The sequence below is a fragment of the Lepisma saccharinum genome, chromosome 29 (genome assembly GCF_977018435.1).
Source record: "Lepisma saccharinum chromosome 29, izLepSacc3.1, whole genome shotgun sequence".
Lineage (NCBI taxonomy): Eukaryota > Metazoa > Arthropoda > Insecta > Zygentoma > Lepismatidae > Lepisma > Lepisma saccharinum.
Genome location: NC_139257.1, coordinates 23979890 through 24007025, shown reverse-complemented (window position 1 = coordinate 24007025; position 27136 = coordinate 23979890). Strand labels below are relative to the sequence as shown.

At 38.5% G+C, this 27136-nt stretch overlaps 1 protein-coding gene across 1 annotated transcript in view; it reads right to left on the bottom strand.

Annotated features, from left to right (window-relative positions):
- The window catches only part of LOC145981437 (sodium channel protein Nach-like), a 58111-nt gene extending 49271 nt beyond the window's left edge, over positions 1–8840 (bottom strand). The window contains exons 1-2 of the mRNA XM_083114670.1: positions 8623–8840; positions 7345–7551 (exon numbers count right to left, since the gene is read on the bottom strand). Coding sequence (XP_082970796.1) covers positions 7345–7551; positions 8623–8840 — 425 coding nt within the window. The remainder of the gene's footprint in view (positions 1–7344; positions 7552–8622) is intronic.
- Between the last annotated feature and the right edge of the window lie 18296 nt (positions 8841–27136).

The following is a 27136-nucleotide window of genomic DNA, read 5'->3' as shown; positions in this document are numbered from 1 at the left end:
ACATGTAGGAGGGGGGTTGGATCTGCATTTCACATTGGTCAGCTCCTTCTACCTGTGTTCAGGAGCGAAAGCTTGTGGGGTAGTGGTTACCGTTAAGGATTGATAATCTGATGGTCTTAGGTTCAAACCCCTCCGGGGGCAGAAACTTTTCGTACGTTTTCCCATTGCGTTCATTGTTCACGCCGTATGAAACGGAATGATTCAGTTTGGAATTAACGATGGGGGGAGGGAAAATGTTAAATAACAACATTTCAATTTCAACTAACCGAGAAGAGGAGAAAAAATGGATAATTCTTACAAATATGAAAATTACATTCATGTTTTTAGTGGTATAATCGCAGGTAAAATCAAAGATCTTACATGGAAGATTTTATCTTGCTCTGAACTCGGCCAAAAGGAACTTCGCACCGATCTAATACATTCTCCAACACATTATAAAATGTTAATGAATGTCTCATGTCGATAATGTTATCAGTGCATCAGTTCTTGACGCCGAAACTATTTTCTGCAACTACCCCTTCTCTCCTCTCGTCTCCAGTCCCTTCTGTTCTTAACTTCTCCTTCTCCTTCTTCTCTCCCGTCCTTCTCCTCTATTTTTATCTCATACCGCTTTCCCTACTTTTCTCGCCTCTTGTCTCCATCCCACTCTTCTCCACTCCTCTTATCTCCTCTCCTGTCTTATATTTCCGACTCCACGGCACTATCCTCCTCATCTTTTCGTTATTCTTTCTCGCTTTCTCTCTACTCTCCACTCCCCTCTTCTCGTCTCCTTCTCCTCTCCGAACTCCTTTCCTCCTCTTCTAGCACCTCGCTTTCCTTCCTCTCTTCTCTCCTCTTTCGTCCATTTTTCTCATCTCTCCTCGCATCTTTTTCCTTTCTCCTCATTACTTCTCCTATCCACTTCCTCTGTCTTCTATTTTTTTCCCTTCTTTACTTTTCCTCTTCTCCTTTTGCTTTCTCTTTTCTACTCTCCTTTGTTCCCTTTCGTTTCCTCTCTCCACATCAACAATGAAATACTAGAAAATCGACGTTGTTTCTTTCTGAGAGTATTGCAACAAATGTAATACTGACTTTTCTTTCTAGTTTTATGCAATAATATTTGGATATCTTTCTTTCGCGTATTTTATAAATACCTAATGTGCATGTGGCAACCCTGAAATTGAGCCTAACTCTACATGCAACCCACCAACGCCTTGTGTAAATTGGGTTGCCTAGTTTAAAATGTCGTTGTCCTAAAACTTTTGAGAGACACTGTACAAGCTATATTGTTGCGAATGCATGCCCAAAAACGAGCAGGTGTAAAAATTCGAAATCGAATTTTGCCATTTGATTTACATGAAAAGGCGTCATTAACCCATGTGTTACGTGAACGTGCTCGTGGCAAAACTCAAATGATTCACAGTATTACAGATACAGCTGGTAATATATCTACACACTATCCGGATATCAAAAATGTTATTTATGGGTACTTTAGAAAGATATATGATGTATCGGTATGTAACAGGGACCATGCTGTCTCATTTGTGAACAATGTGTCAGATACTCTGACGGATGATGAGCGTCAGTTATTAGAATCAGATTTCAATAATGATGAGGTTGATGCAGCTGAAAAACAAGGTTCAAAAAATTCATCTCCAGGTATTGATGGGCTACATACCTCTTTCTATCACCTATTCTGGCCCATTGTTGGAAATTTGTTCACAAAATGGGTAAATGAGGTTTTTCGAAATCATCGTCTTGGTAATACTTGTAATAAAGGGGTTTTAGTATTGGTCCCCAAAATTCCGGTACCCACGAAAGTGGAACATTATCATCCGATTTCTCTGTTATGTGCAGATTACAAAATATATTCACGATTATAACACCATTAAGCCTTGTTTCCATGATTATGAACAAATAAATATGCTGACCAAGGCAGTAATTTATTTTATTAAAAACATAAACTAAACGTAACGTTTCAACCTTCTAGCAAGATCTTCATCAGACTCTGTATCAAGTACAAAAGTAAAAAGATACAAAAACAGGGCATTATATACACACACAAAACATTACTCCCTCCAGACTATTAGAAAGTTGTATTGGAACTTTCTAGCAGGTGGCTTTCACTTGTGAACTGTACTTTCACCTAAAAGGCTAAACATATTTACTTCCATATAGAATGTGGTTGGGCTTTATATCTCACGCTCTTTTTCCTTCATTTTCTTCCTTCTCCTCTTCTCTTTCTCTCTTGTCCTTTCCACTCTTTCTAACACCTTCTTCCATTCTTTGTTTAACTTCAGTCCCCCATTCCAGTTCATTGTGTCTTCTTCACCTTCCTTCTCTATTTCCTTGGCCTCCTTCCATTTTCTCACTAGCATTCTCTTCTCCCTTCCTATCTGCTTAGCCTCATCCCACTCTATGTCATGTCCTGTTTCTCTCGTGTGCTTAAATATCGCATTTCTCTCTCTCTTAAGTCGTACATCATCCCTATGTTGTTTCAACCTGTCTTTCAGCCTCTTTTTCGTTTCTCCTATGTACACACTGTGACATTCTTTACATTTCACTTCGTAGATAATCCCTTCCTCTTCCTCTTCTCTGTATTCCTTTTTCTTGTTTGCATTCTTTGCTATTCCTAAGATGGTTCTCCCTCCCTTCCTGTAAGTTTTAACGCCCGCTTTCCTAAGCTTTCCTAAACATTACGTTTAGTTTATGTTTTTAATAAAATAAATTACTGCCTTGGTCAGCATATTTATTTGTTCATATTCACGATGTTTAATGAGACGTTTCTGCTCAGTATTGTTATGGGGAAAATAAAAATATTGTACAGGTGCTGCAAACTGTACGAGAAGTGATTATGAGTTATCATTGTGGAAATGATGGGGGGCAACATGCAATGGTTGCTCTAGACTTTCAGAGCGCCTTTCATAGTGTCACTCATGATTATATGTTTGAAATTCTAAAACGATTTGGTTGTGGTAATGTATTTCTAAATGCTATCAAAAGTTTGTATGCACACGCTGCTTCCTGTATCAAAATTAATGGTTTCTTAACTAAAACCTTGCCTATAAAACGAGGGGTACGACAGGGTGACCCTTTGTCTATGTTTTTGTTTTGTGCGGCATTGAATCCTTTTTTACAGGAACTGCAACACAAATTACAAGGTCTCACCTTGCATTCTGTAACCTTAAAAGTACTAGGATATGCGGACGATGTAACTCTATGTATGAAGTTGCCTCACGATTTGACGACATTATATAAATTACTAGAGCGATATGAATCAGCATCAGGTTTACATATTAATTATAATAAAACCCAATATTTGTCACTTAGCAACACACAATTGACTTCTATGTTATTACCATTCAGAGAAGTTACGTCTCTTAAAATTCTTGGTATTCATTTTTCTACTTCGTTCAATGAGATGATACAACGTAACTATGCTCCGTGTATAAATTCGCTGAAAGCTATTTTGTGGCAACACAAATCTCGTGATCTCAGTCTCAAGTCTCGTGTTGCGTTCGTAAACATGTATGCTTGCTCGAAACTATGGTATCTTGCGAAGTTACTTCCAATGAGGAAAATGGACTACCAAAAGATAAGAAGTGCGATAAATTGGTTTGTGTGGGCAAAGCACATATTCAGGGTCAGCCACGAGACGCTTTGTTTACCTCTGCAACACGGAGGATTAACCTTGACCAATATTGAGCGGAAGAGTCAAGCTCTTCGAATACGCAACGACATTGCAACACTAGTGAATCACCCTGTCATTATGAAGGAAATGCTTAATGATATCGAACTGATGTCGCCCATTTGTGTTGAACGTATACCTAAAAAATATAAACATTTGCGAGACTCGATCGTGAAAATTTGTTATCAATTACTCACTTCGAAGGATTTTGCAGTACCTACAGTGGAAGCTCTTTATAAGCGTTTCTGCGTGTCTAGTATGATAGCGTGTAAAGTCAATCTCCGAAATCCAACAGTAGCCTGGGGTCAAATTTGGAAAAATGTCCATGCAAAACATATGCCTTCTTATATTACGTCTGTGTTGTATAGTGTTGTACATGATCTTGTGGGTACTGAGACGAAATTATGTAAAATTCGGTTATCGGACGATGACTTATGTATTCATTGTAAATGTGAGGGGACGATGCAACATTGGTTAAGTGAATGTATAAGAACTAGAGAAACTTGGAAATATTTATGTGTCCTAGTAGGCAAAATGCGTCGATTGCCGCCTCATTGCATTAATGTACAGTTTCTATTGTTACCTAACTTTCACTACTATCCTGAGACTAAATTGAAAAGTGTGCAGTGGATTTTTGGTCATTATATTTCGTTTGTACGAGTATGCAAATATAAGGAAATGGATTTCCATGAGCAATTCTTGCAGTATATAAAACACGAATATTATCAACATAGTGAAAATAAGAGGAAAACTTTATTTAGTAACTTTTTGACAGTTCTTACTGAACATTAACATGTAAAATTGTAGTCATTCATATGTGATTTTCAGTTTAATATGATTGTATGTTTGTTTCTGAAATAGATTGTTAAAAAAAGTCGGTAACGTGTCTGTTTACCATGCTAAAGGTCCCAGTTTCGATCCCCGGCCGGTTCAAATCCGGAAGCTTTTCTAACGTTGAAAGCGGCCCCGGCGCCCACCCAGCGTCGAATAACATGGGTACCTGAGGGAAACCCTGGGTGGTAAAGGCGGTCAGGGGCGTGGTGCTGATCACATCACCCCACTCACGACCGGATGAAGAAAGTGTGGGTGTTACCCCCGCACCCCCTATAAGCCTTCATGGCGTAGTGCTAAGCACAGGGGAACACTTTACCTTTTTCTATTTCCTAGGAAATTTAAATAAATAAATTATGATAACATTATATTTTTAGCAATTTCGCCATATGGTCAATGAAATTGCTCAATATTATTTTCAACTGAAAGTTTTTTAATGGATTAAATACTTAATTGTCGTACATTTATTTTTCTTCCAGCACTTAAAATACTTTGTGTGAAGCTTACTTTGAGCTTCCGTTGCTGGTCACTATTATCGCTTTAGTCACAGTTTTAAAAAATATATATAATCTCATGTCCAGAAAACAACTGTCGTCACAGTCTCTCTAGCCCTTGCGTGGGCATGCGCGTGCGTCTTGACGATTCTTCCGGTAAATACCAATCGTACGGACGTGTGCTTTCAGTCTGAGTTCTTGCCCCTGTTGTTCTGACGCACATGATAGTGGTTTGTGTTTGTTCTGTTTCGGTTGAAAGTTCGTGCTTACAATCAGTAGTTCGTGATAACAGTACAGTATGAGTCGGTACCCAGTGCAAGAGCGTGTGTATATCTTTTACACGTACTGGAAAACGGAGTCCATAAAGGTCTAACATGGAAACTGCAAGACAGCATTCGGCGGGAAATTGACGCTGTGACTCCTGATGTGTTAGTGCCTACCTTCTGTAACATGGAGAGGCGTGTGCAGGCATGCATTGATGCTAATGGCCACCACTTTCAACACTCGTGTGACGTCACTATGCTCCTCATACACCGTACCAAATTTCATTACATTATGACCAATAGTTTGATTTTTATAAGCAAAAATCAGTGACCGAGAGCAAGTAAAACACCCTGTAGCATAAACATAACATTGTATTAACATTGCAAAATTAGAACAAGCTTTAAGGATAGTACTTTCCTTAATGAATAATTTTCTGTAATCTCTGATTTTCAGTAAGTATTCAATTTTTAAAAAATTGAATTTGTTGCAAAATGCAACTTATTTTCTTTTCCTCTATTTTCCTGTCTGGGGTTGACCTGGGGCCAGTGCCCCTCTTGTCGCCACTTCTGGGTGACACTGTCTACACTTTACCTTTAAGTAGAAGAACCATTATTAGAGTAAGCGGTCATAAATTACACTGGTCGACATTTTGAGGAAAACGTTCGGATGTTTTCAAATGAATAGGTGATTATGAAGAATTTTGAATGCTGATCACGAAAATGACATCAATTGATTCCCATCACGTCATTAATTTTTCATGAAGTGTAAATCACCAACCCTGAGACCTTCTGTAAACAAACCGTCTCACCGATTCGATGTATCACTGAACAATGAGACCTTCCCGCAAGCATAGAACTCGCCATGTTGAAAGTGGCACTACTTCCTTGCTGTTCACATGATTATTTTTAGAAAATAACCAATGTTATAAACTATCATTGTGTACACAAATCTCTAAGCTCATTGAAAGTTACAATGCATATTCCTACAAAATGTTCACACTTATCTTGCCTTGCCATGTCACCAAGTTATTTTACGAAGTGCACTATATTTGGCGGAACAAAAATCGTTATTAGGATGCTTGTCAAACTTTCCAACCGCAATACATTTGCGAACTTTCTTTGTCTTGTTTTGATCATCATCATCAATATATTTATTGGACTTACAGCATTGCATATGGATGTTTATGCCCATTATATATTTTATTTACATAAGATACAATTTACATAAAATCTACAAACAAATTTCAAATACACTCCAATCTATATCAAACCTTAAAAATATACATTACCACGTAATATCATTTTGTCTATAAAAATACAAGTAAAATATATTCAATTCGCATGCAAGAAAGAAGCCAAATTTATGGGAAATGATTACTGGTGCAAAGAGTTAACCATAAAGGTGAAGCAATAAGAACAAAAGAAAGAGCATTGGGTTTAAAGTGAGACATCATTTGCAGCAGCGTATCCCATACTACAAATTGGTCGTTGTTTTACCTTACGTAATAAATCCTGTAACAACGCTGGATTTTCGTGTGGATTATTTTACTTTGCAATGCTTTCTGCATGCATGTGGATTTGTTTACAGAAGGTCTCAGGGTTGGTGATTTGAACTTTAGGTCAGGATTTTTCTCCACGTCAGTAAGTTCAATTAACCCACTATATTACAACATTGAGTATTGGACATTTTGTGAAGGAACTTTTTATGGGGGATTTTGAAAATAAAACTACATCAAAGTTCATACAAATTTCATGCCAATATGCCATGTGACGATGGAAAACGGATTAAATGCATACAATTCTACATGCATTTATCTTTCAAAATTGAAAGATTTGTATTGAAGAAAATCAATACTTTACCATCGTTTCAACAGAGGTGGTAAATTAGGAAAATAATGGAACTATACATTTTATTGTGAAATTAAGGCAGTTAATATATTGCTTTTTCTTAAATAACTAGATGTGATGGGTAAAAATTGATTTCATTTTTAGAATCAGCATGCTGAAATTATTCCGAGAAACAGTCATCTCCAAAACCTATGTCGACCAGTGTTAGTGCTGCCGAGAGATTAAGTAAAATTTGACTTACAAAGTCTCAACCATCTTTCTCGCTGCGGACAGGTTGACCTTATTAATGTTGCAGAACGTAACTCCAGGGAAGGGTATCTGCCAGATGGGGTAGTTGGTTGTGTCGAGGGTTGTTAAAGTGGATGACTCTCTGTACTCCTTGATGAGGGTGACAGACAACGATATGGCCCATAAGAATGCAGAAAGGCATATGATGGTCCAGAACAACCTGTGGAAAATGAAACAAACTAGAATTAGCACTGGGTGTGGCGAGGTCAGTGGATCGAATCCCATCGCTGCTGTTCTCTTGCTTTTAGGTACTTCTCCTTTTCAAGTAGCGACCCAGTTATCGTCACGATGCAGCACAGTAATTTTGGGGGGCTCCCACCGGGAATCGAACCCGTGACCGATCACACCAAAGGCGAGAGCGCTAGTCTTTCGTCTACACGTGAGTTTCCCCAAGATAGAATAAACTTAACGAAATTCTGACATCCCTTTTCATACCCATTAATTAAATTACAGCTACAGTTACTTCGCTCAAAAGTAACTGAGAAGTTACAGTTAGCATTTTTGAAAAGTAACCCCGTCACAATTACTCATGTTGAAAAGTGACTCCATTACATTACACATCTTGAATAGTAACTCCGTTACGGTTATGCATCTTGAGAAGTAACTCTATTATGCATTTTGAAAAGTAACTCTGTTACAGTTACATGTTTTGTAAAGTAACTCCGTTAGAGCTACGCATTTTGAAAAGTAACTCTGTTAAAATTAAGCATTTTCAAAATTAAGTCCGTTAGAGTTATGCATTGTGAAAAGTAACTGTGTTAGAGTTATGCATTTTGAAAAGTGTCTCCATTACAGTTATGTATTTTAAAAAGTAACTCGGTTACACTTACATGTTTTGAAACGTTACCTTGTTACAGTTATGCATTTTGAAAAGTAACCCCGTTACAGTTACATATTTTGCAAAGTAATTCCGTCAGTTACACAATTTGAAAAGCAACTCCGTTACAGTTACGCGTTTTGGAAAGTAACTCAATTAGAGTTATGTATTTTGAAAGGAAACTGAGTTACCGTTACACGATTTGAAACGTTACTTCATTGCAATTATGCATTTTGAAAAGTAACTCCGTTACAGTCATGCATTTTATAAAGTAATTGCATTAGAGTTATATATTTTGAAAAGTAAGCACGTTAGAGTTATGCATTTTGAAAAGTAACTCCGTTATAGTAACAGCGTCTCTCCCCCACCCCCTCCGAGTTCCATTAATCAATCCAATTCAACAAACCCACTTACCTCTCCACCCAGTGTCTACCTTCCTGTATGATGTACTTGAAGCAGTGTAGCGATGTCTCGCGGAGAAAATCTCGCAACTGCTCCTTCAGTGAGAGTAATTTAGGGCAAGCCCATCTTCTGATCTTAGATTTGATATAACCATGGTTTCCAGCAACAGACCGGCGATTTCTATGTGGCTGGGTCAAAAAGACCGTACCATAGGTATAACCTTCAGCCATAGCAGTCCCAATCTTCTCCCCAAGAAGGAACCATCCCTTACAAATCACTTGCAAAGTAAGTTAGCTGAAAGTTTGCATTTCACTTTCCAATATGGACACACATGAAGTGAACAGCGACACGTTTACCAGTATCTAGTGCTTATGTTGTCGCTTAGATACATGTTAAATCGATCTTTTATTATGTTTCCTATCATTTATTCATTGCTATAGAACTAGTGGACGTTCATGGAACCAAATATTAAAAATGTAATGATATTATGTGTCATGTTATCATACGCATGTTCAAAACTGATTGGCTAACTAGATAGCATTGTTATTTGGGCTAGATCGAGCCAGTATTTTCCTGCATGTCTCCATTGGACTGACGAGATGTATTCCAGCATGAGATACAGGGTGTTTCAAAAGTTGTTAAAGTATCAAACTGACTAGTTTGCTCCAAGGGCGAGTATATTTTTCGCCTTTCTTTTAGTTTTAAGTCTACTATAAGCACAGACAGGCTATTCGGGACTGGACCTACAGTTTAAAGTGGGATCCGAACCTCTATGTGCCTCCACTGAGTCTGTTTTTTTTAAATCTATAATTAATTTATTGAGGAATACTGAGGAATGCGTTGGGTACAGAAGGACGAGCAGACCAATTAAATATGTGGAGCGAATGGTGAGTGAGGGTAAGAAAGAGATGAGATAGAGGGGGAAGAGAAAAACCATGAAAATGAGGGAGAAAGAAGAGAAAACCAGAGGAGATAGATTAATTAAAATACAGAAAATTTGGACGACAGACAAGGATAAGAAGTGAATAGGAAACGGGAGAGAATCAACAGCAAAATTGATTGAAAAAGGAAATGAGAGATGTTTAGAAAAAAGATAAAATTAGGAAAAGGGAGAAAAGAAGAGTACAGGGGAAGAGAATTGAAACAGAGAAAAGAGGAAAGGAAACAAATGAACGGAGGAGGAGAGAAGTGAAGAAAAAGAGACGTGAAGAGGATTAAGAACAGAATTATGAAAATGGTGGAAGAGAGTAAGTAATGAATGGATTAAAAAGAATGAAGGGAAATGGAAGAGAAATGAAGAAATAGGAGAAAAAAAGGAAAAGTTGCTGAAATGAAGAAAGAAAGACAAAATGATAGTAAATATGCTAGAGAGGGGAAAGTAGAGGAATATAGTTTTAAAATGAAGAAGAGATAGATATGAAGAGGAAATGGAGAGAAGTGAAAAATTAAAGAAAACATGAGAGAAGTTTTAAACACCAATGAAACAACACGCAAATATCTATATCCCTAATAAACATAAGACAAATTCCCTAGTGATCGAAAGTGGATAACTAGAAAGCGTTCGATACCCGGTGGAGGCACATAGTGGTTCGGATCCAACTTTAAACTGTAGGTCTAGTCCCGATTAGCCTTGCTGTGCATGAAGTGGACTTAAACAGGAAATCAAGCAACCACTCTAAATGTTTTAAATTTATTTATCATCATCTTCTCGTTTTGCCTATGTTTTCACTTACATCAAATTCTGCAAGTCGTCCTCGATATCTCACAATGTCGGGGCTCTTGGGCAGGAAACTGAACTTCGGTAGTTTCCAGGAGTGTCTTTGAATAATGCCGTCGCATGCAGAAGAAAAGAACAATATTCCCTATCTTCCATTTGTTCCCTTTCTCCCACTCACTAACCCTTTTATTTATTGTTTCTTTCATTTTTCTTTTATTTTAACGCCTCCTTTCCTCCTCTGTATTTTTCTCTACTTCCATATCTCTTTTCGATATCTTTCTTTTCTCTTCTTTATACACTCATTCTTTTTTTACTTTCCCCTTCCTTCTTACGGTTTACTTTTCATATTTTATTATATCTGCATTTCTTCCTTAATATCTTTTCGTAATCTTCACCACATCACTGATTTATTTTGATCTTTATCGTATCTTTGTTATCTGTTTCGATCTGGTAGTTTTTTACCCACTATAGCTCTCTTTTTATTCTTTATTCCTCTACATCTCGGTCTCTCTCTCTTTCTCTTCTTGATTTTTCCATATATATCTCTCTTGTTTCTCTACATATCTCTCTCTTTCTCTTCTTTATTCCTCTACATCTCTCTCTCTCTCTCTCTCTCTCTTTCTCTTCTTTATTCCTCTACATCTCGCCCTCTCTACTCTCTGTTTCTCTTCTTTATTCCTCTACATCTATCTCTCTCTCTTTCTCCTCTTTATTCCTCTACATATATACCTCTCTCTTCTTTATTCCTCTACATCTCTCTCTCTCTCTCTCTCTCTTTCTCTTATGTATTCCTGTACATATCTCTATCTTTCTCTTCTTTATTCCTCTACATCTCTCTCTCTCTCTCTCTTTCTCTTCTTTATTCCTCTACATCTCGCCCTCTCTACTCTCTGTTTCTCTTCTTTATTCCTCTACATCTCTCTCTCTTTCTATTCTTCATTCGTCTACATCTCTCTCTCCTTCTATTCTTTATTCCTCTACATCTCGCCCTCTCTAGTCTCTCTTTCTCTTCTTTATTCCTCTACATCTCTCTCTCTCTTTCTCTTCTTTATCCCTCTACATCTTGCCCTCTCTACTCTGTTTCTCTTCTTTATTCCTCTACATCTCTCTCTCTCTTTCTCTTCTTTATTCCTCTACATCTCGCCCTCTCTACTCTCTGTTTCTCTTCTTTATTCCTCTACATCTCTCTCTCTTTCTATTCTTCATTCGTCTACATCTCTCTCTCCTTCTATTCTTTATTCCTCTACATCTCGCCCTCTCTAGTCTCTCTTTCTCTTCTTTATTCCTCTACATCTCTCTCTCTCTTTCTCTTCTTTATCCCTCTACATCTTGCCCTCTCTACTCTGTTTCTCTTCTTTATTCCTCTACATCTCTCTCTCTCTTTCTCTTCTTTATTCCTCTACATCTCGCCCTCTCTACTCTCTGTTTCTCTTCTTTATTCCTCTACATCTCTCTCTCTTTCTATTCTTCATTCGTGTACATATCTCTCTACTTTCTCTTCTTTATTCCTCTACATATATATCTCTCTCTTTCTCTTCTTTATTCCTCTACATATATATATATATCTTTCTCTTCTTTATTCCTCTACATCTCTCTCTCTCTTTCTCTTCTTATTCCTCTACATCTCGCCCTCTCTACTCTCTGTTTCTCTTCTTTATTCCTCTACATCTCTCTCTCTTTCTATTCTTCATTCGTCTACATCTCTCTCTCCTTCTATTCTTTATTCCTCTACATCTCGCCCTCTCTAGTCTCTCTTTCTCTTCTTTATTCCTCTACATCTCCCTCTCTCTACTTTCTCTTCTTTATTCCTCTACATATATATCTCTCTCTTTCTCTTCTTTATTCCTCTACATCTCGGTCTCTCTCTCTTTCTCTTCTATATTCCTCTACATCTCGCTCTCTCTATATATATATCTTTCTCTTCTCTATTCCTCTACATATCTCTCTCTTTCTCTTCTTTATTCCTCTACATCTCTCTCTCTTTCTCTTCTTTATTCCTCTACATCTCCCCCTCTCTACTCTCTGTTTCTCTTCTTTATTCCCCTACATCTCTCTCTCTTTCTCTTTCTCTTTTTATACCTCTACATCTCGCCCTATCTACTTTCTCTTCTTTATTCCTCTACATATATATCTCTCTCCTTTTCTTCTTTATTCCTCTACATCTCTCTCTCTCTCTTTCTCTTCTTCATTCCTCTACATCTCTCTCTCTCTTTCTGTTCTTTATTCCTCTACATCTCTCTCTCTTTCTCTTCTTTATTCCTCTACATCTCTCTCTTTCTCTTATTTATTCCTCTACATCTCTCTCTTTCTATTCTTTATTCCTCTACATCTCGCCCTCTGTACTCTCTCTTTCTCTTCTTTATTCCTCTACATATCTCTCTCTCTTTCTATTCTTTATTCCTCTACATCTCGCCCTCTCTACTTTCTCTTCTTTATTCCTCTACATATATAACTCTCTCTTTCTCTACTTTATTCCTCTACATCTCTCTCTCTTTCTCTTCTTCGTTCCTCTACTTCTCTCTCTCTCTCTCTTTTTGTTCTTTATTCCTCTACATCTCTCTCTCTTTCTCTTATTTATTCCTCTACATCTCTCTCTTTCTATTCTTTATTCCTCTACATCTCGCCCTCTCTACTCTCTCTTTCTCTTCTTTATTCCTCTACATATCTCTCTCTCTCTCTTTCTATTCTTTATTCCTCTACATCTGGTCCTCTCTACTTTCTCTTCTTTATTCCTCTACATATATAATTCTCTCTTTCTCTACTTTATTCCTCTACATCTCTCTCTCTTTCTCTTCTTCGTTCCTCTACATCTCTCTCTCTCTCTCTCTTTCTCTTCTTTATTCCTCTACATATCTCTCTCTTTCTCTTATTTATTCCTCTACATCTCTCTCGCTCTCTCTTTCTCTCTCCGTGTGTGTGTGCCGACCCCTGTGGGGGAGTGGTTACCATGCCGAACTACAAAGCCAGTGGTCCTGGGTTAGAATCTCGGCCGGGGCATGGATGTTCCTCTTGTATGAGCCTCCATCAATTTCATCATATCCATAGGCGTGCGCACGGGGGAGAGGGAGCAATTGCCCCTTTAATTATGGACGTCGAAAGGTATTTTTCCAAGCGTAAACGAGGCATTATGTCCCCAATGATAGTGTTGCCCCTGAATTTAAATGAACGCGTTCCTGAATCTCCATTAATTAGTGTAACTTCTGTGGCTGAAATCAAATTATACGTGGGAAATATGAACTTTTAGCTTGACATTCGTTTTCAAAGGGGCAGATGTGGGCATCCTCCTTCCACCATCCAAACGCCCATGTCCAAATAATATTGTACTTTCACCTACACATTTAGTCTAAAGGAATCTTATCTCCATTATTAAACGATATTATACTCTTAAAGGAAATGAAGTATTTTGAAAGTTCTAAGCAACTACGGAGCGGAGGGATCGGTGCATTACGCATCGTTCTCTGGCAAATTTCTTGTTATTAACACACGCACAACTTGCCTCTATGTTGCTGCATTTAATACATGATGTAAACATCAATACAATAATACAATAAAACAAAAACGATGAAATGAAATGCGGTTTTTCTTTCCCGACTGAATTTCCATCATGGATTTTGCCCCCCTTAATCAGAGGGTCTGCGCACGCATGTGATCATGTGAACACTTCTTCTCATCTTCGCGATTAACCAAAAAGTGGCAGAAAAACGAAGCAAAATAAAGCAAATCAAAGCTCTCTCTCTCTCTCTCCCTCTCACTCCGTTTCTCTCTCTGTGTTTCTCCTCCTCCCTATCTTTCTTTCTCTATCTCTCCCTCTTTCTCTCACTCTCTCGCTGTTTCTCTCTCTCAGTTTCTCTCTCTCTATGTTGCTTTCTTTCTGTGTTTCTCTCTCTCTCTCTTTGTTTATCTTTCTCTCGGTTTCTCTCTCTCTTTCTTTATGTTTCTCTCTCTCTTTCTCTCTCTTTGTCTCTCTCTCTCTCTCTCGGTTTCCCTCTCTTTCTTTATATTTCTCTCTCTCTCTCTCGGTTTCTCTCTCTATCCATCTCTCTTTCTTTTTCTCTCTATCAATCTCTCTCTCTCTGTTTCTCTCTCTCCCTGTTTCTGTCTTTCTTTCTCTCTCTTTATATCTCACTCTGTTTTTCTCTCTCTTTCCTTATTTCTCTCTGTTTCTTTCTCTCTCTTTATCTCTCTGTCTGTTTCTCTCTGTCTGTTTCTCTCTCTCTCTCCCTCTCTCTATCTCTCTCTTTCTCTCTCTCCCTCTCTTTCTATATCTCTGTTTCTCTTTCTATTGCAATCTCTCTCTCTGTATATATCTCTCTCCTCTCTGTTTCTCTCTTTCTCTGTTCTCTCTCTCTCTCTCTCTCTCTGTGTCTGTGTGTGTGTCCTTATTTTATCTTTATATTCTCCTGTACACATATCCTATTTTTCCCCGTCTCCCTATTTATTTAGATACATTTCTCTCTAATTTTTAATGTCCCTTTCAAATCTCCCTTTCTCTTAACCTATCTTGATTGCTCCACTTCGATCAGCTTCTCCTTCTTTCATTTAGTTCTTTTCAATCTTTCTTCGTCCCCTCCTCTCTCTCTTTTTCTTGGGAGACTGAAATTATTGCTTTTCTGTTTTCAGATACCCTGACCTCGAAACCAAGTCACGTGACAACAAGAACAATGAGCCCTTGGAACTAAAGAGACACTAACAAGCATTGCGTGCAAGGAATGGTTGACACTGACATTCTTATAACTTACAAGTGAGATCGATAATGCCCTTAAGGCAGTCCTCGGAAGTGAAATAATAGAAGCAAGACAACAACATTGTTGTTCTGCTGTGACGTGTTATTTCAGGCGCAGTACTCTCTCCAAAGATAAAATTTACAAGGTACGTAGGAACTGCTCAATCACACAGTATACGTGTATGGTCAATGTCAGGACCTACCCCAGCTTAAGGTATAGCCTTTATTTTGTGTCTACAAACCTTAAACCAAGAGGAATGGTAAGTCAGTATATAAGAAATTGTCTTAACAATATTGTGGAACCGTGATGCAAATTGTTTTTATTGTTATACATCAATTTCAATTCAGAAAAATGATCTCAATAACAGAACGGGTAGATAATAACATTAATATTCCTATACTTCTGTTCATATTCGTTCTGTTCTCTTCAAATGATTGATTGATTGATTGATTTGATGTTTTGAATACACTTTATGCACAGTAGGAATTGTCGGGACTTGACCTACAGTTTTAATGGGGTCCGAGCCACTATGTACCTCCACCGGGAATCGAACCCTGGGCCCCTTGATTACTAGGCGACAACGCTACCACTGCACCTTCTGGGAGGTTTTCAACTACTTCGTTCTCTTACAAAACACTTATTTGTCGGTGGTAATCTATTGCTATGTTTAAACACATATAGTACAATTAAGTTATAACAATTTTGTTTTTTCCTTGTTTTGTTATATCCCACAGCTGAAAGCTCTGGGTTCGAATCACGGCATGAATATCGGTGTTGCACTATTGCCTCCCTTCATAATTTCACCTAATCATTTTTCATCCTCTTTGTCGCGATTACCTAAGTTGAAAAACAATATTAAATTTTATATGCATGTGTGAGTGTGTGCGTGTAGAAAACCGTGAATTGCAAAAAAAGTCAAGTAAAGTGCTCCCCTGTGCATAGCACCACGCCATGAAGGCGTATAGGAGGTGTGGGGGTAACGCCCCACACTTTCTTGATCCCGTTGTGAGTGGGGGTGATGTGATCAGCATCACGTCCCTGATCGCCTTTACCCCCCAGGGTTTCCCCCAGGTACCCATGTAATTCGACGCTGGGTGGGCGCCGGGGACGCTTTCATCGTTAGAAAAGTTCCTGGATTTGAACCGGCCGGGGACCTTTAGCATGGTAGTCAGACGCGTTACCGACTGAGCCACCGCGGCCACCGTGAATCGCGGCTGATTCAAATATGTCACGAAACGTTTACCTTGAATCGATTTGCTCAGGCCGTATTCTCAGTGACAGAATTATCGGAAGTCAAAGATATAACGTAATATGCCGTCCAGTATCGTGATATTGTCAATATATTATCTTCGCGGTAATTATGGTTTACGTGATATTATCTCCATGTCGTATATTGCAAGAGCGTTTATGACTTGGTTTAGAGAGACCAAGTTATCGTCACGAAGTTCATAACTATCCGTATGTTGCGGGAAGTTCGGAAATTCCGATAAGAAAATGGAAGATGAAGATACAACGAATGCTGTGATAGAATAAGGTGAGAATATAGGGGGATAGTTTAGTATTGTAGACAGTGAAGTGGTTCTGAGAGGAACGTGGACGGATTGAGTGCAACTCGTTCATTGGTTGATTGATTTAGTTCATTTTACTTCGCTTTTCTGCCACTTTTAGCTAATCGCGAAGATGAGGCTGAGTGGCAACACAACGCAATTCGTACATGGAATTATCCTGGTTGCAGGTTCAGGCGGCAGTGCCTCGTCAGTCTGCAAAGTGCATTCCAAAGTGTAGAGAGGTTGAGATTTGGTTGTGCTAGGGGTAGTGATAACGTCGTCGCCTTGTAAGCAAGGTGTCTCGGGGTGGGATCCCACCTTAAACTGTTTGTCCAGTCCCACTTAGCATATCTATGCATACAAGTGCACGTATAACAAAACTCAAGTCCAAGTTGGATATCTTCGCAAGGAGTCGCTCCTTAGACCCCTGTAACCATTTGGTTTCATCTAGGCTTTCCACGGCTGAAAAACATCTACTCTAGGAAGGACTAATGTTAATAGTAAAGAACTTAGGAATAAAATTTGGAAAAGTTTTGCTGATTATTCAATCGTGCTGGTCCTTATACAGGGTGTATCATAAGTAATAGCACAAACTGACACAGTTGAAAGTACACGATAATAGAAGCAAAAAAGTCTCAGTAAACATGTGTCCGCAAACAAGCCGTTTTCGAGATAATTGCCAATGTCTGGTTACAAGCCGCCACTGACTTCAACGTCGTCCGAGTTGGCAAAATGCTAATAATACAGTAAGAAAAGTCATTGGAGATCTCATTGCTTTTATTGAACATTCTACTTACTTTAACAAACGTACAATTACTGTAAACTCGTCCCTGTCAAAGGGGATGTTCAAAGTGTCGTCCTTCCATCTGGATGCAATACTGTACGCGATTCCGCATTGAGTTTCGAATTCTTTCGAACACCCTCGGATCATTTCGGAATTGGTCACAAGCATGTACAATTCTCTGTACTGGTTGTATCCATCCTGTTTCATTACAACGCCACCTCTCGGAAATGTTCTGTTTTGTAAACAAAGAGCAAACCTCGGAACGCGCAAGGAGTAAATCACTCGGTGTTTACAAAATGCAATCATTGATGGCTTCTGACCACACATTCGCACACATTATTAGCATTTTACCAACAAAGACGACGTTTGCAAACAATGAAGTCATGGCGGCTTGTAATCACACATTCGCAATTATCTCGAAAACGGCTCGATTGAAGAACCAGGCTTACTGAGACTCTTTTGCTTCTATTATCATGTACTTTCAACTATGTCAGTTTGCGCTATTACTTATGGTACACCCTGTATGTCCCCAGAATATAAAACCATACTGTAAACAGAAAATCTAAGCGATATTGTCACATGATTGCAATTTCGAGTTGGCAAGACAACAAAATTACCTCATATCCTGCCGTATTTCTCTCATACGCACCGACAATATACACAGTGGGCACAATACCAGTATTTTGACTTAAACTAGCATTATCAGCGCCTGTAAATGGCTATAAAATTCCTCCTTGAATTGAAGCGCTCACTTAAAAATACAGAATATCTACGCATACACAGCAGGTGGTAACAAAGATTTCAATACACGAAGTCGTGAATAATGAAAGAACGAAAGAAACAAATTATAGCAAGCTGCTGTTAATAGTTGATTTTGCCAATAGATGGCCGTAGTGCATTGCGCAAAGCCGGTGATATCAAAATGGTCAGCTGGATTCCCTGAAATGACACCCTTAGAAATCTTCATATGGATCTTTATGAGAAATCGTATTTTTTTGCAGCTGACAAATAACAGAAGTCATTGCCAAACTAACGCCCTAAATGCTGATGCTCTCATGAAAAATTAAAGACCGACTGGATATTTCTCAACAACAATTGAGTCGCGTATTGTGTTTCTTCATTTCATCAACAAATTGGTTGAACTAAATAAAACGCTTTATGATTTTATGTATAATAGAGTTGCTAATGTAATTTTGTTCTTTTACTGTTTATGACTTAAATGTAATCATTTATTTATGAACACCCTGCATATAATAGTGCTATATACGACATGTTGCCCAACACTCGGTGCTGATACATAAATATATAATTACTTTCCCGTTACTATTTATTAGTTATCCTCAGTGGCGGTGATTAGGTTGGGCGAGGGGGCAGTTGCTACCCCCTTTTTTCAATTAATCTATGAGGGAAAGTAATCTGTCTTTTCCCCTCCAGTTTTGGCATCTTGCCCCCCTAGTTTTGGAACAGAATCGCCGCCACTGGTTATCCTCCTTACACCCCTCAATTTATTACACTTAAGATGTTTACAAAAAGCAACGACAACTTCTGAGAATCCGATAGGTTGCTGTTTCAGACACATATAACTCACCCATCAATCACTCAAGTGTTATTGGAAATTCCCATATGTTTATCTTCACTCGACACATGAGTCATTTTCTATAAATATTATTATGTCGAAACAAAGAATATATTATGGACAGTCAATAGTTGCTAAGGTCGTGTCATGTCAATACCTTTGTCGGTTGATATAATTGTCTTATAGCACATACACAAACTGGCACTTGTCTTGTTATTTGTGTTCTTAAACAGAGTACCATGAATTGAATGTGCTGGTAAATGGGTTCAGATCTAAGAAAGGTTTGTATATTTTACTTGATGTATCCTTTAAGGAAAATCAGGAGTGTTTTAGCTCAGTTCCGGACAAAAATTCACCAGAATTCTAATTTATTGTTACTTTCATAAATAAGTTTACAGATTAGCATCCATTCTTAATTATCAAATATCTTAGTTTATCTTTTTCATTGTCCAACTGTATCGCACGAGGCTAGGTTTTCTGCTGGATTTTGTGCTTGGACTTATTGTGGTACTTTCTGGCCTGCTAGTTTTCGCCTCTCACGATACAAGCTACCGTACTTGTCAGTACACTTTTGTTCCCACAAGGCATTGCGCAGAGCAGACAAGCTAAGTAGATGGACAAATGACTTGAGCACGAATGTTATATAAGTATAGCTATAACACCATTAAGCCTTGTTTCCATGATATGAAAAACTCAATATGCTGACCAAGGCAGAAATTTATTTTATTATAAAACATAAACTAAACGTAACGTTTCAACCTTCTAGCAAGGTCTTCTTCAGACTATGTACCAAGTACAAATGTAACAAGGTACAAGAACAGAACGATATACACACACAAAAATAAAGTTGACAAGGGAAACTGCTAGAATGTTCCAAAACAACTTTCTAATAGTCTGGAGGGGAGTATTTTTGTGTGTATATATCGTTCTGTTCTTGTACCTTGTTACATTTGTACTTGGTACATAGTCTGAAGAAGACCTTGCTAGAAGGTTGAAAAGTTACGTTTAGTTTATGTTTTATAATAAAATAAATTTCTGCCTTGGTCAGCATATTGAGTTTTTCAAGTATAGCTACTGCTGCTCTTTGCCTAAATTAACGGTTTATGATGAAAAAGAAAAGTATGTGTAATGAAATGATAAAGGTGAATTCAACATGCTTTTGAATGAACTCGTGTATGTGTTCTTACATAAGATTCGCAGAATTCGTTGATTAAAAAAACATATTGTTGTTCAACTAAAGATGTCAAATATTTAACACACTTTTAACAATAAGTATTTTCGTTGGCGTCGTGTAAAATCTCATCGCTATGGAAAAATTCATAAATACGAATGCACTATATTTCTGGTACTCTCTTCTATGGAACTATCGCAGAACTAACTTTAACAAAACACAGACAAAAGTCGCTTTTTGTTCCCCAACTCACAGATCATCTTTAAGTGACCAAGCATTCGCTCTGCTTGGTTGTTACCACAGCATCTTGCAGAGAAGCAAGTTAAAATTGGAACACTGTTCTAGTTGCCAAAACCAGTCTAGAAGCCAGTGTCAACAAGACTAGGCTAGTCCAAATTTTGAGCTTAGGCTTACTGTGGTTGATATAATTGTTGATATAACAATTTCTGTGGGTACCTATTGAATCAAAGTCAAGAAAGTTAAGTCACATCCGGACCCCTTATTTCACAGTTAAAACTAGCTTCAAAGAAATGATAAACCATGAAATAGGTTTGGAAAATTCTGGTGTAATTGGTGTTAAACTTATCATTTCCATTTAAATGAAATTTCAAGAAAAAAAAAATTTCCGAGTGTGACACAAACAAACCAGTCGTCTCAAAAATTACTAATATGAATTTGATTAAATTAAAGGACAATGCTATTCCACATCAGCTGCTTCTTGGCATCACATGACTTTGGCAGTGAAGAACTGTTCAGTTGTTCCTGATAGTGTTTCCAACCTACCATTTTTTTGCTGCACGTTACTAAAGATTCCATTAAAACTAAAACATAATTTGATTTTTTTTTTTTTTAGGTTTAAGTTGGTACATCAAAACAGGGGTGCCGGCAGGGGGGTTTCATGACGCGCCTGCGTCATTTGAATTTTTTGGGGGTGGCCAAATTTTTTTTTCCAATTCTATATATCTTCACACAAAAATTAGGGGATCGTCTCGTTTGATTGTCTTGTTATTGATTTTTAGTTATGGTTATGATTGATTGATTGATTGAATTGGTGTTTTAAGTCCACTTTATGCACAGTAAGGCTAATCGGGACTGGACCTACAGTTTAAAGTGGGATCTGAACCACTATGAGCCTCCATCGGGAATCGAACCCGGGACCCTTTGATTACAAGGCAACAACGCTACTACTGCGTCATCGGGGAGGCACGTACGGTTATAATGTACAGTTTTTCTACCTACCTGTGGATGATCGCGGCGATGGGGTAGAAATGATACACCACCTATTATGCCTTTACCCAGATAACAGATAAGCTTGTGGCAAGCTTTCGATAGCTTCCTTTTAGCTTGTCATGGCAAGCTGGACGTAAGCTTGATGCATGTGATAACTAGCGTGATAGGATGCATTTTTTAAAAAATAAAACAATACATACACCCATTTAATATAACAATAGAGATACTTACTAAACATAAACAATAGTGACAAAATAAAATAAAACAGAAAAACAGTGAAATGAATTCCAGTGTGAATAAAGCACCAAAGCTTTTATTTCATGCGGATTACACTAGATGGCAGCGTGACTCAAATGTAAAACAAACATAAGTTTTAGTAACATAAATAAGGGTAGCTTTGATTGTAGTTAGTAAAAAAATGTGTTTTATTATCTTTCGAAAGTTGTGTGAATATTAAAGTTGCAACGAAGATCAGAAAATAAAATGCGGTGAATAAAAGTGAAACTCCCATGATAAATATTTTTATCCAAGATTATATAATTTGGAGCTAAGTACTGCAAAGAGTGCACTTAGCCTATCTATTATTATTATTATATATTTAAAAGTATCTAGCACGTACCGAAGAGAGGGACATAACCCTCTAAACGGATGAACGGAAAAAAAACTGCAAAGAAAAATTGATTACCAGCGTATAATTTAAATGGATAAGTTCATGGAACTCTTCAGTCTAACTATTGCCTATTTTGAGGAGCATGAAAAGTTTTTATAAGCTGCAAATAGAAACTGTGACGTTACAAACATGGGTGTTTGTTGTTAATTAGCCCCAATTGTTTCTAGTTTTGCTGTTATGCATATGTCTGTATACACATACAAAGATATATATATATATTTAGCTTAAATATACACATTATGGCTTACTTCGAGCATTGCATTCTGTAACCTTACAGCTTTATGAAAAGCTTGATGCAAGCTTGCTGCAACTTCCAATTGTGGTAACTAGATTGCTTAATGCTAGCTTGCATTCAGCTAATAGCTTTCCATGGCAAGCTTGCTGCTAGCTACTTAACTTGCCATGGTAAGCTTGCTTCATGCTTGCAGCAAGCTGTCTGTGCTATCTGGGTAGAATGGGTTTGGTTGGGGCGGGGGAGAGCGTGCTGTTCGCATTAATACAAGGTTGGTCAAGCAGACAAACTGCTAAGAATAATGTTCAGTACACTAACAATGGTAGTGAGCCTGAGCAGTCTTGTACGTTTTATGTTAGCAAACATGAAAGTGAGCCTAAGTACCTAAAGTAAACATATATTGCTTAATTATGTCTGTATTATATTGTTCCGCAAATTTTGTCTGACCAAAATAATTTGAGTAAATAATTCGGCATAAAGGGAGAGGCAAATGTTCTACCTTTTTGGGGGGAGTACGTCATAGGCCTTGGGAGGGTTGCGCACCGCTGCAGCAAAATATAGACTTTGAACTTCAGTTTAATGCAGTCTAAATAGTATTTGGACTAACTTTACTTTTTGAAGTTTTAGGATCATTGATATTGATTGATTGATATGTTGTTTTAAGTCCACTTTATGCACAGTAAGGGTAATCGGGACTGGACCTACAGTTTAAAGTGGGATCCGAACCACTTGTGCCTCCACCGGGTATCAAATCCGGGACCCATTGATTACAAGGCGACGATGCTTCCACTGCGCCATCGGGGAGGCTAAGTTTTAGGATCATTTTGTCGTAGATTAGCTGATATACATACATACATACACACGTTTTATATATATATATATATATATATATATATATATATATATATATATATATATATATACTTACACAGACACATATTATACGAGATTTTAATTTTAAGTGACACACTGTATGGACAGCGTGCATGGAGTAAATACACTATGTGGAAGAAAGTCATTGGACATCACATGTCAGCGGATACCATGAGTTTTCTTGCAATCAATAGGAGGTCGGTCAGCCTTTGGCAGCGAAAACAGCAGGCATTCGTCGTGGTAAACTGGCACAAGGTCGGGTAGTACACCGAGTGGGATATTTCGCCATTCCTCCTGCAGTACAGTCACCAACTCTGGAAGTGCAGAAGAGCGAGGCGATCGCGACCTCAATCGGCGCTCCAGTTTGTCCCATAGATGTTCGATAGGGTTGAGGTCTGGGCTCTGAGCAGGCCAATCCAGTCGGGTGACATTATTTTCTGCATACCACTCCATGGTAGCTCTGGAAACATGACAAGTCGCATTATCGTCCTGGAACACACATTCTTCGTTTCCATGGAAACGCCACAACGTGGGGAGCATGGAGTTGTCGAGAATATCTCGGTAGGACGCAGACGTCACGTTGCCATACACCGGTACCAGTGGACCCACGCCATGCCAGCTGAAACAACCCCAGAACATGATGTCGCCACCACCATATTTCACTGTGGGTGCTACACACTCGGGTAACAGACGTTCTCCGGGTAATCGCCATACCCACACTCTCCCATCTGATCGAAACAGTGTGAAGCGTGATTCATCGCTCCATAGGACCTTCCGCCATTGCTCCACCGTCCAGTTTCTCCGCTCTTTACACCAGCGTAGTCACTGCCGTTTATTGTTTTTTTGTTATCGGGGGTTTGTGGGCAGCGGCTCGACCATGATAACCGAGCGCATGGGCCTCCTTGCGAAGTGTCTTGGTCGAAACAGTCAAATTGGTCACACTTCTGCATCGAATGCATCGGACGGATCCTGTTTTTCCGAATCTCCCTCTTCAGCACTCTCCTGTCCCGGCCATCCAATTTTGTGGGTGTTCCACTTCGTGGTGCAGTGCTGCAGTGTCCCTTTTCCTTCCACTTCTTGATGACAAAGACTACAGTTGATTTAGGGACCTGTCGGGCATCAGCTATGCTACGTATACTCATGCCTACTATGGAGCAGCCTACTATGATCCCTCTTTCAAACATGCTGAGCTCTTTCCTGTCCGTCATTTTATCAGCGAATGATCTGAGAAGCCTCCTGCTGCCGTATATATACCCGTCTATACTCTGTTTTCCATGAGGAGTTCGTTTCAGTGTTGAAACCGGGGTGTCCAATGACTTTCTTCCACATAGTGTATAACAGTACGTAGCAAAAGCCGTATTGATCATAGTATTGATCATTATCTGTTTTTATTGTCATTTTCTTGGAGCCACTGTGGTCAAGTTAATAGGACGCCTGACTGCAAGGTGGGTGCCTAAGTTAAGTTGAGTGTTTTTCCAGCGTGGTGCAGCTCGGTCTCGCCATGCCTGGGTGTGTACCGCGGGAGCAAAAGGGAGTGCTGTTCACATCACCTTCTCAAATAGCCTGCTCATCTTCTTTCACGTATTTCACGACATGTTGCAATACGCAAGGACAACTTTACCTTTTATCTCATTATTGTCATTTTTTACGATTCGATATCTTTGGCTGGTGCAAATCAAAAATAGAATTCAACGACGTTTAATATCTATCTCCTAGTTGGATCTGAGAACCTTCAAAACTAAAAAGAAAACCTGGTCCGTGTAGCTTTTAACTGGCAGACGGGTATATCTGGTTATTTTATCAGATAAGCATTTGTTTACGTTTGTGCACGAGAAAAATTGTTTTCGTGCCTTGATCACTTAGTATACAGATATTTCAAGAACGCCAATTCTCACTGAAAATATCCAAATGCGAACGTGACGTTGAGTTATTGAATTTCGAGAATTAGTAATGAGAAATGCGATATGTCAAACCTTCTGTGTTTTTCGAGCTTCAAGATCTAGACAAACATTACTTGTGGTAGAGAAGAAGGTTGCACTGGGGAAACACGATTTGGCAGTCTCGTCTCGTATCTTGAATAAGGGTACATATCTCGTTCCCGGTCGTGTCTCACGTTGGAAACACTGCCTCGGTGGCCGAGCGTATTGAGTGCTTGAAACACGAGCTTGGTACCTAGGATTCCGGGTTCAAGTCGAGGCTTGGTCACATTTTATGTCACGATTACACAAGAGTGACAGAATAGAGACTCTCGTATCCTTACGGATCCATTGTTCCATATGTTACACACTAGAGTGCTGCAGCAAGAGGATTTCGTTCGAGTGTCTAATAGTTCGCACGGACGACGCTAGGTAGCGTACGGAATTGGGAGGTTCTTTGCTCTAGCGAATAACGCTCGAACAGGCAAAACGAGCGGTGTACACTCGAAGCCCATTAGTACACGTACAACCGTAATATGTCTATGGTAGTGGACCCTCAAGTATGGGCAGTGAACTGAAAGATGCAGTGAAATTAAACTCAAGTGAACATAGTCATCATCTCATGTTAAAAAATGAAGTATAAGCTTACCAATACAGTGATATATGAAACTGAAACATGATTGTGGGCTGAAACTATCTTGGCAGAAGTGTCTGCGATTATTTTATTATTGCACATTTTAATATTTTCACTCTTCTATTTTATCACTATTGTTAACCATGGTTGGCTTCTGTTTGTTCGTTTCCTTTGATATTAAAAGGAAAAAGATTAACATTGTCTTCCTTGGGACGTATTGAGTTGAAAGCCTCGCTGTGACATACTGAAAAATTGCCTGCGCGTTCCTTTCAATGTCACGCGAATGATCTTGAAGTGTTTGTCCAAGCATCCACAGAGGGCGAATGTGTCATGTGAGCAACGCTCATAAGGATCTGAATAAATAAACACGAGATATTACTCGCCCCGAGCTAGTCTTTGTCGGTGCGAACGATCACAACTTACGTTCCTTGGCATTTCGGTCGATGGTATTTACGTTGCAGAGACACCTGTGATGATGTTTTTAGTAGCCGGTGCTTGAATAGGCAAGTCGAAACATGTCTAACGCAAGATGCCTCTTTTACACCCCCTCAACTGCCATGAAATTATTACTTGTGGTCTATTTTCAGCTCAAACTTCACATGTGCAAGACGAAATATTACGTTAACAGTCAATGCTGAACATGATTGTCAAATCTCTTTGTGCTGTGTATTTAGTTGTTATAAAGTATAAAAATGATAACATCGTTCTTGAAACGCCTTCTCTGTTCCTATTGCATTAGATACGCCAGTATAATAAATGTTGAAGACACAGTGTATAAAGAATAAAATATTGCTTAGACTACTTTTTTATCACGAGATGTTCAGTGATCGAATAGTGAATTTGTGAACTAGTGAATAGATACTTAATTGATGTTGATTAGTGGATTATTTCTAGCATTATATAACTCTTGGGATAAAATGAATGCGTATAAAATGGATTCAGAAGTTACAAGAACCTATGTAAGTATATTATTTGTATGAATGTTAGTACTTGTCAATTATACTTTCTTAACAAATTTATAAAATGTGCAAGTTCTTGTATAGTCTATCATAAAGTTATGTTGATAGAGGTGGATCCAGTATTTTTCTTGTGTGCAGAAATTTTTACATGTGACGCACAAAACGCGTCATGAAGTGCCTTTTTTAAATTAAAGCTTCCCAAGGATAATTCAAATCAAGTTAATGAGTATGAAGAATTTTAATTGTATAAATCTTAAAAAATATAATAATATTATTATTCAGAAAGTCAAGTATTTGCACACGATGCAATATGATCGTGTTGAAAAATCGGAATGGGTCAATCCTGTCTGAGAAGTGCCTATATCCGTAATTATCTCTACAAATGCAGTTATCGACTGATGAAACTAAATTAAATCGATTGATCTGGCAACCCTGCACGTGACGTAATTGCCCAAGCACGATTTCCTTGGTAATGTTTCGAAGCCAGAGCCGC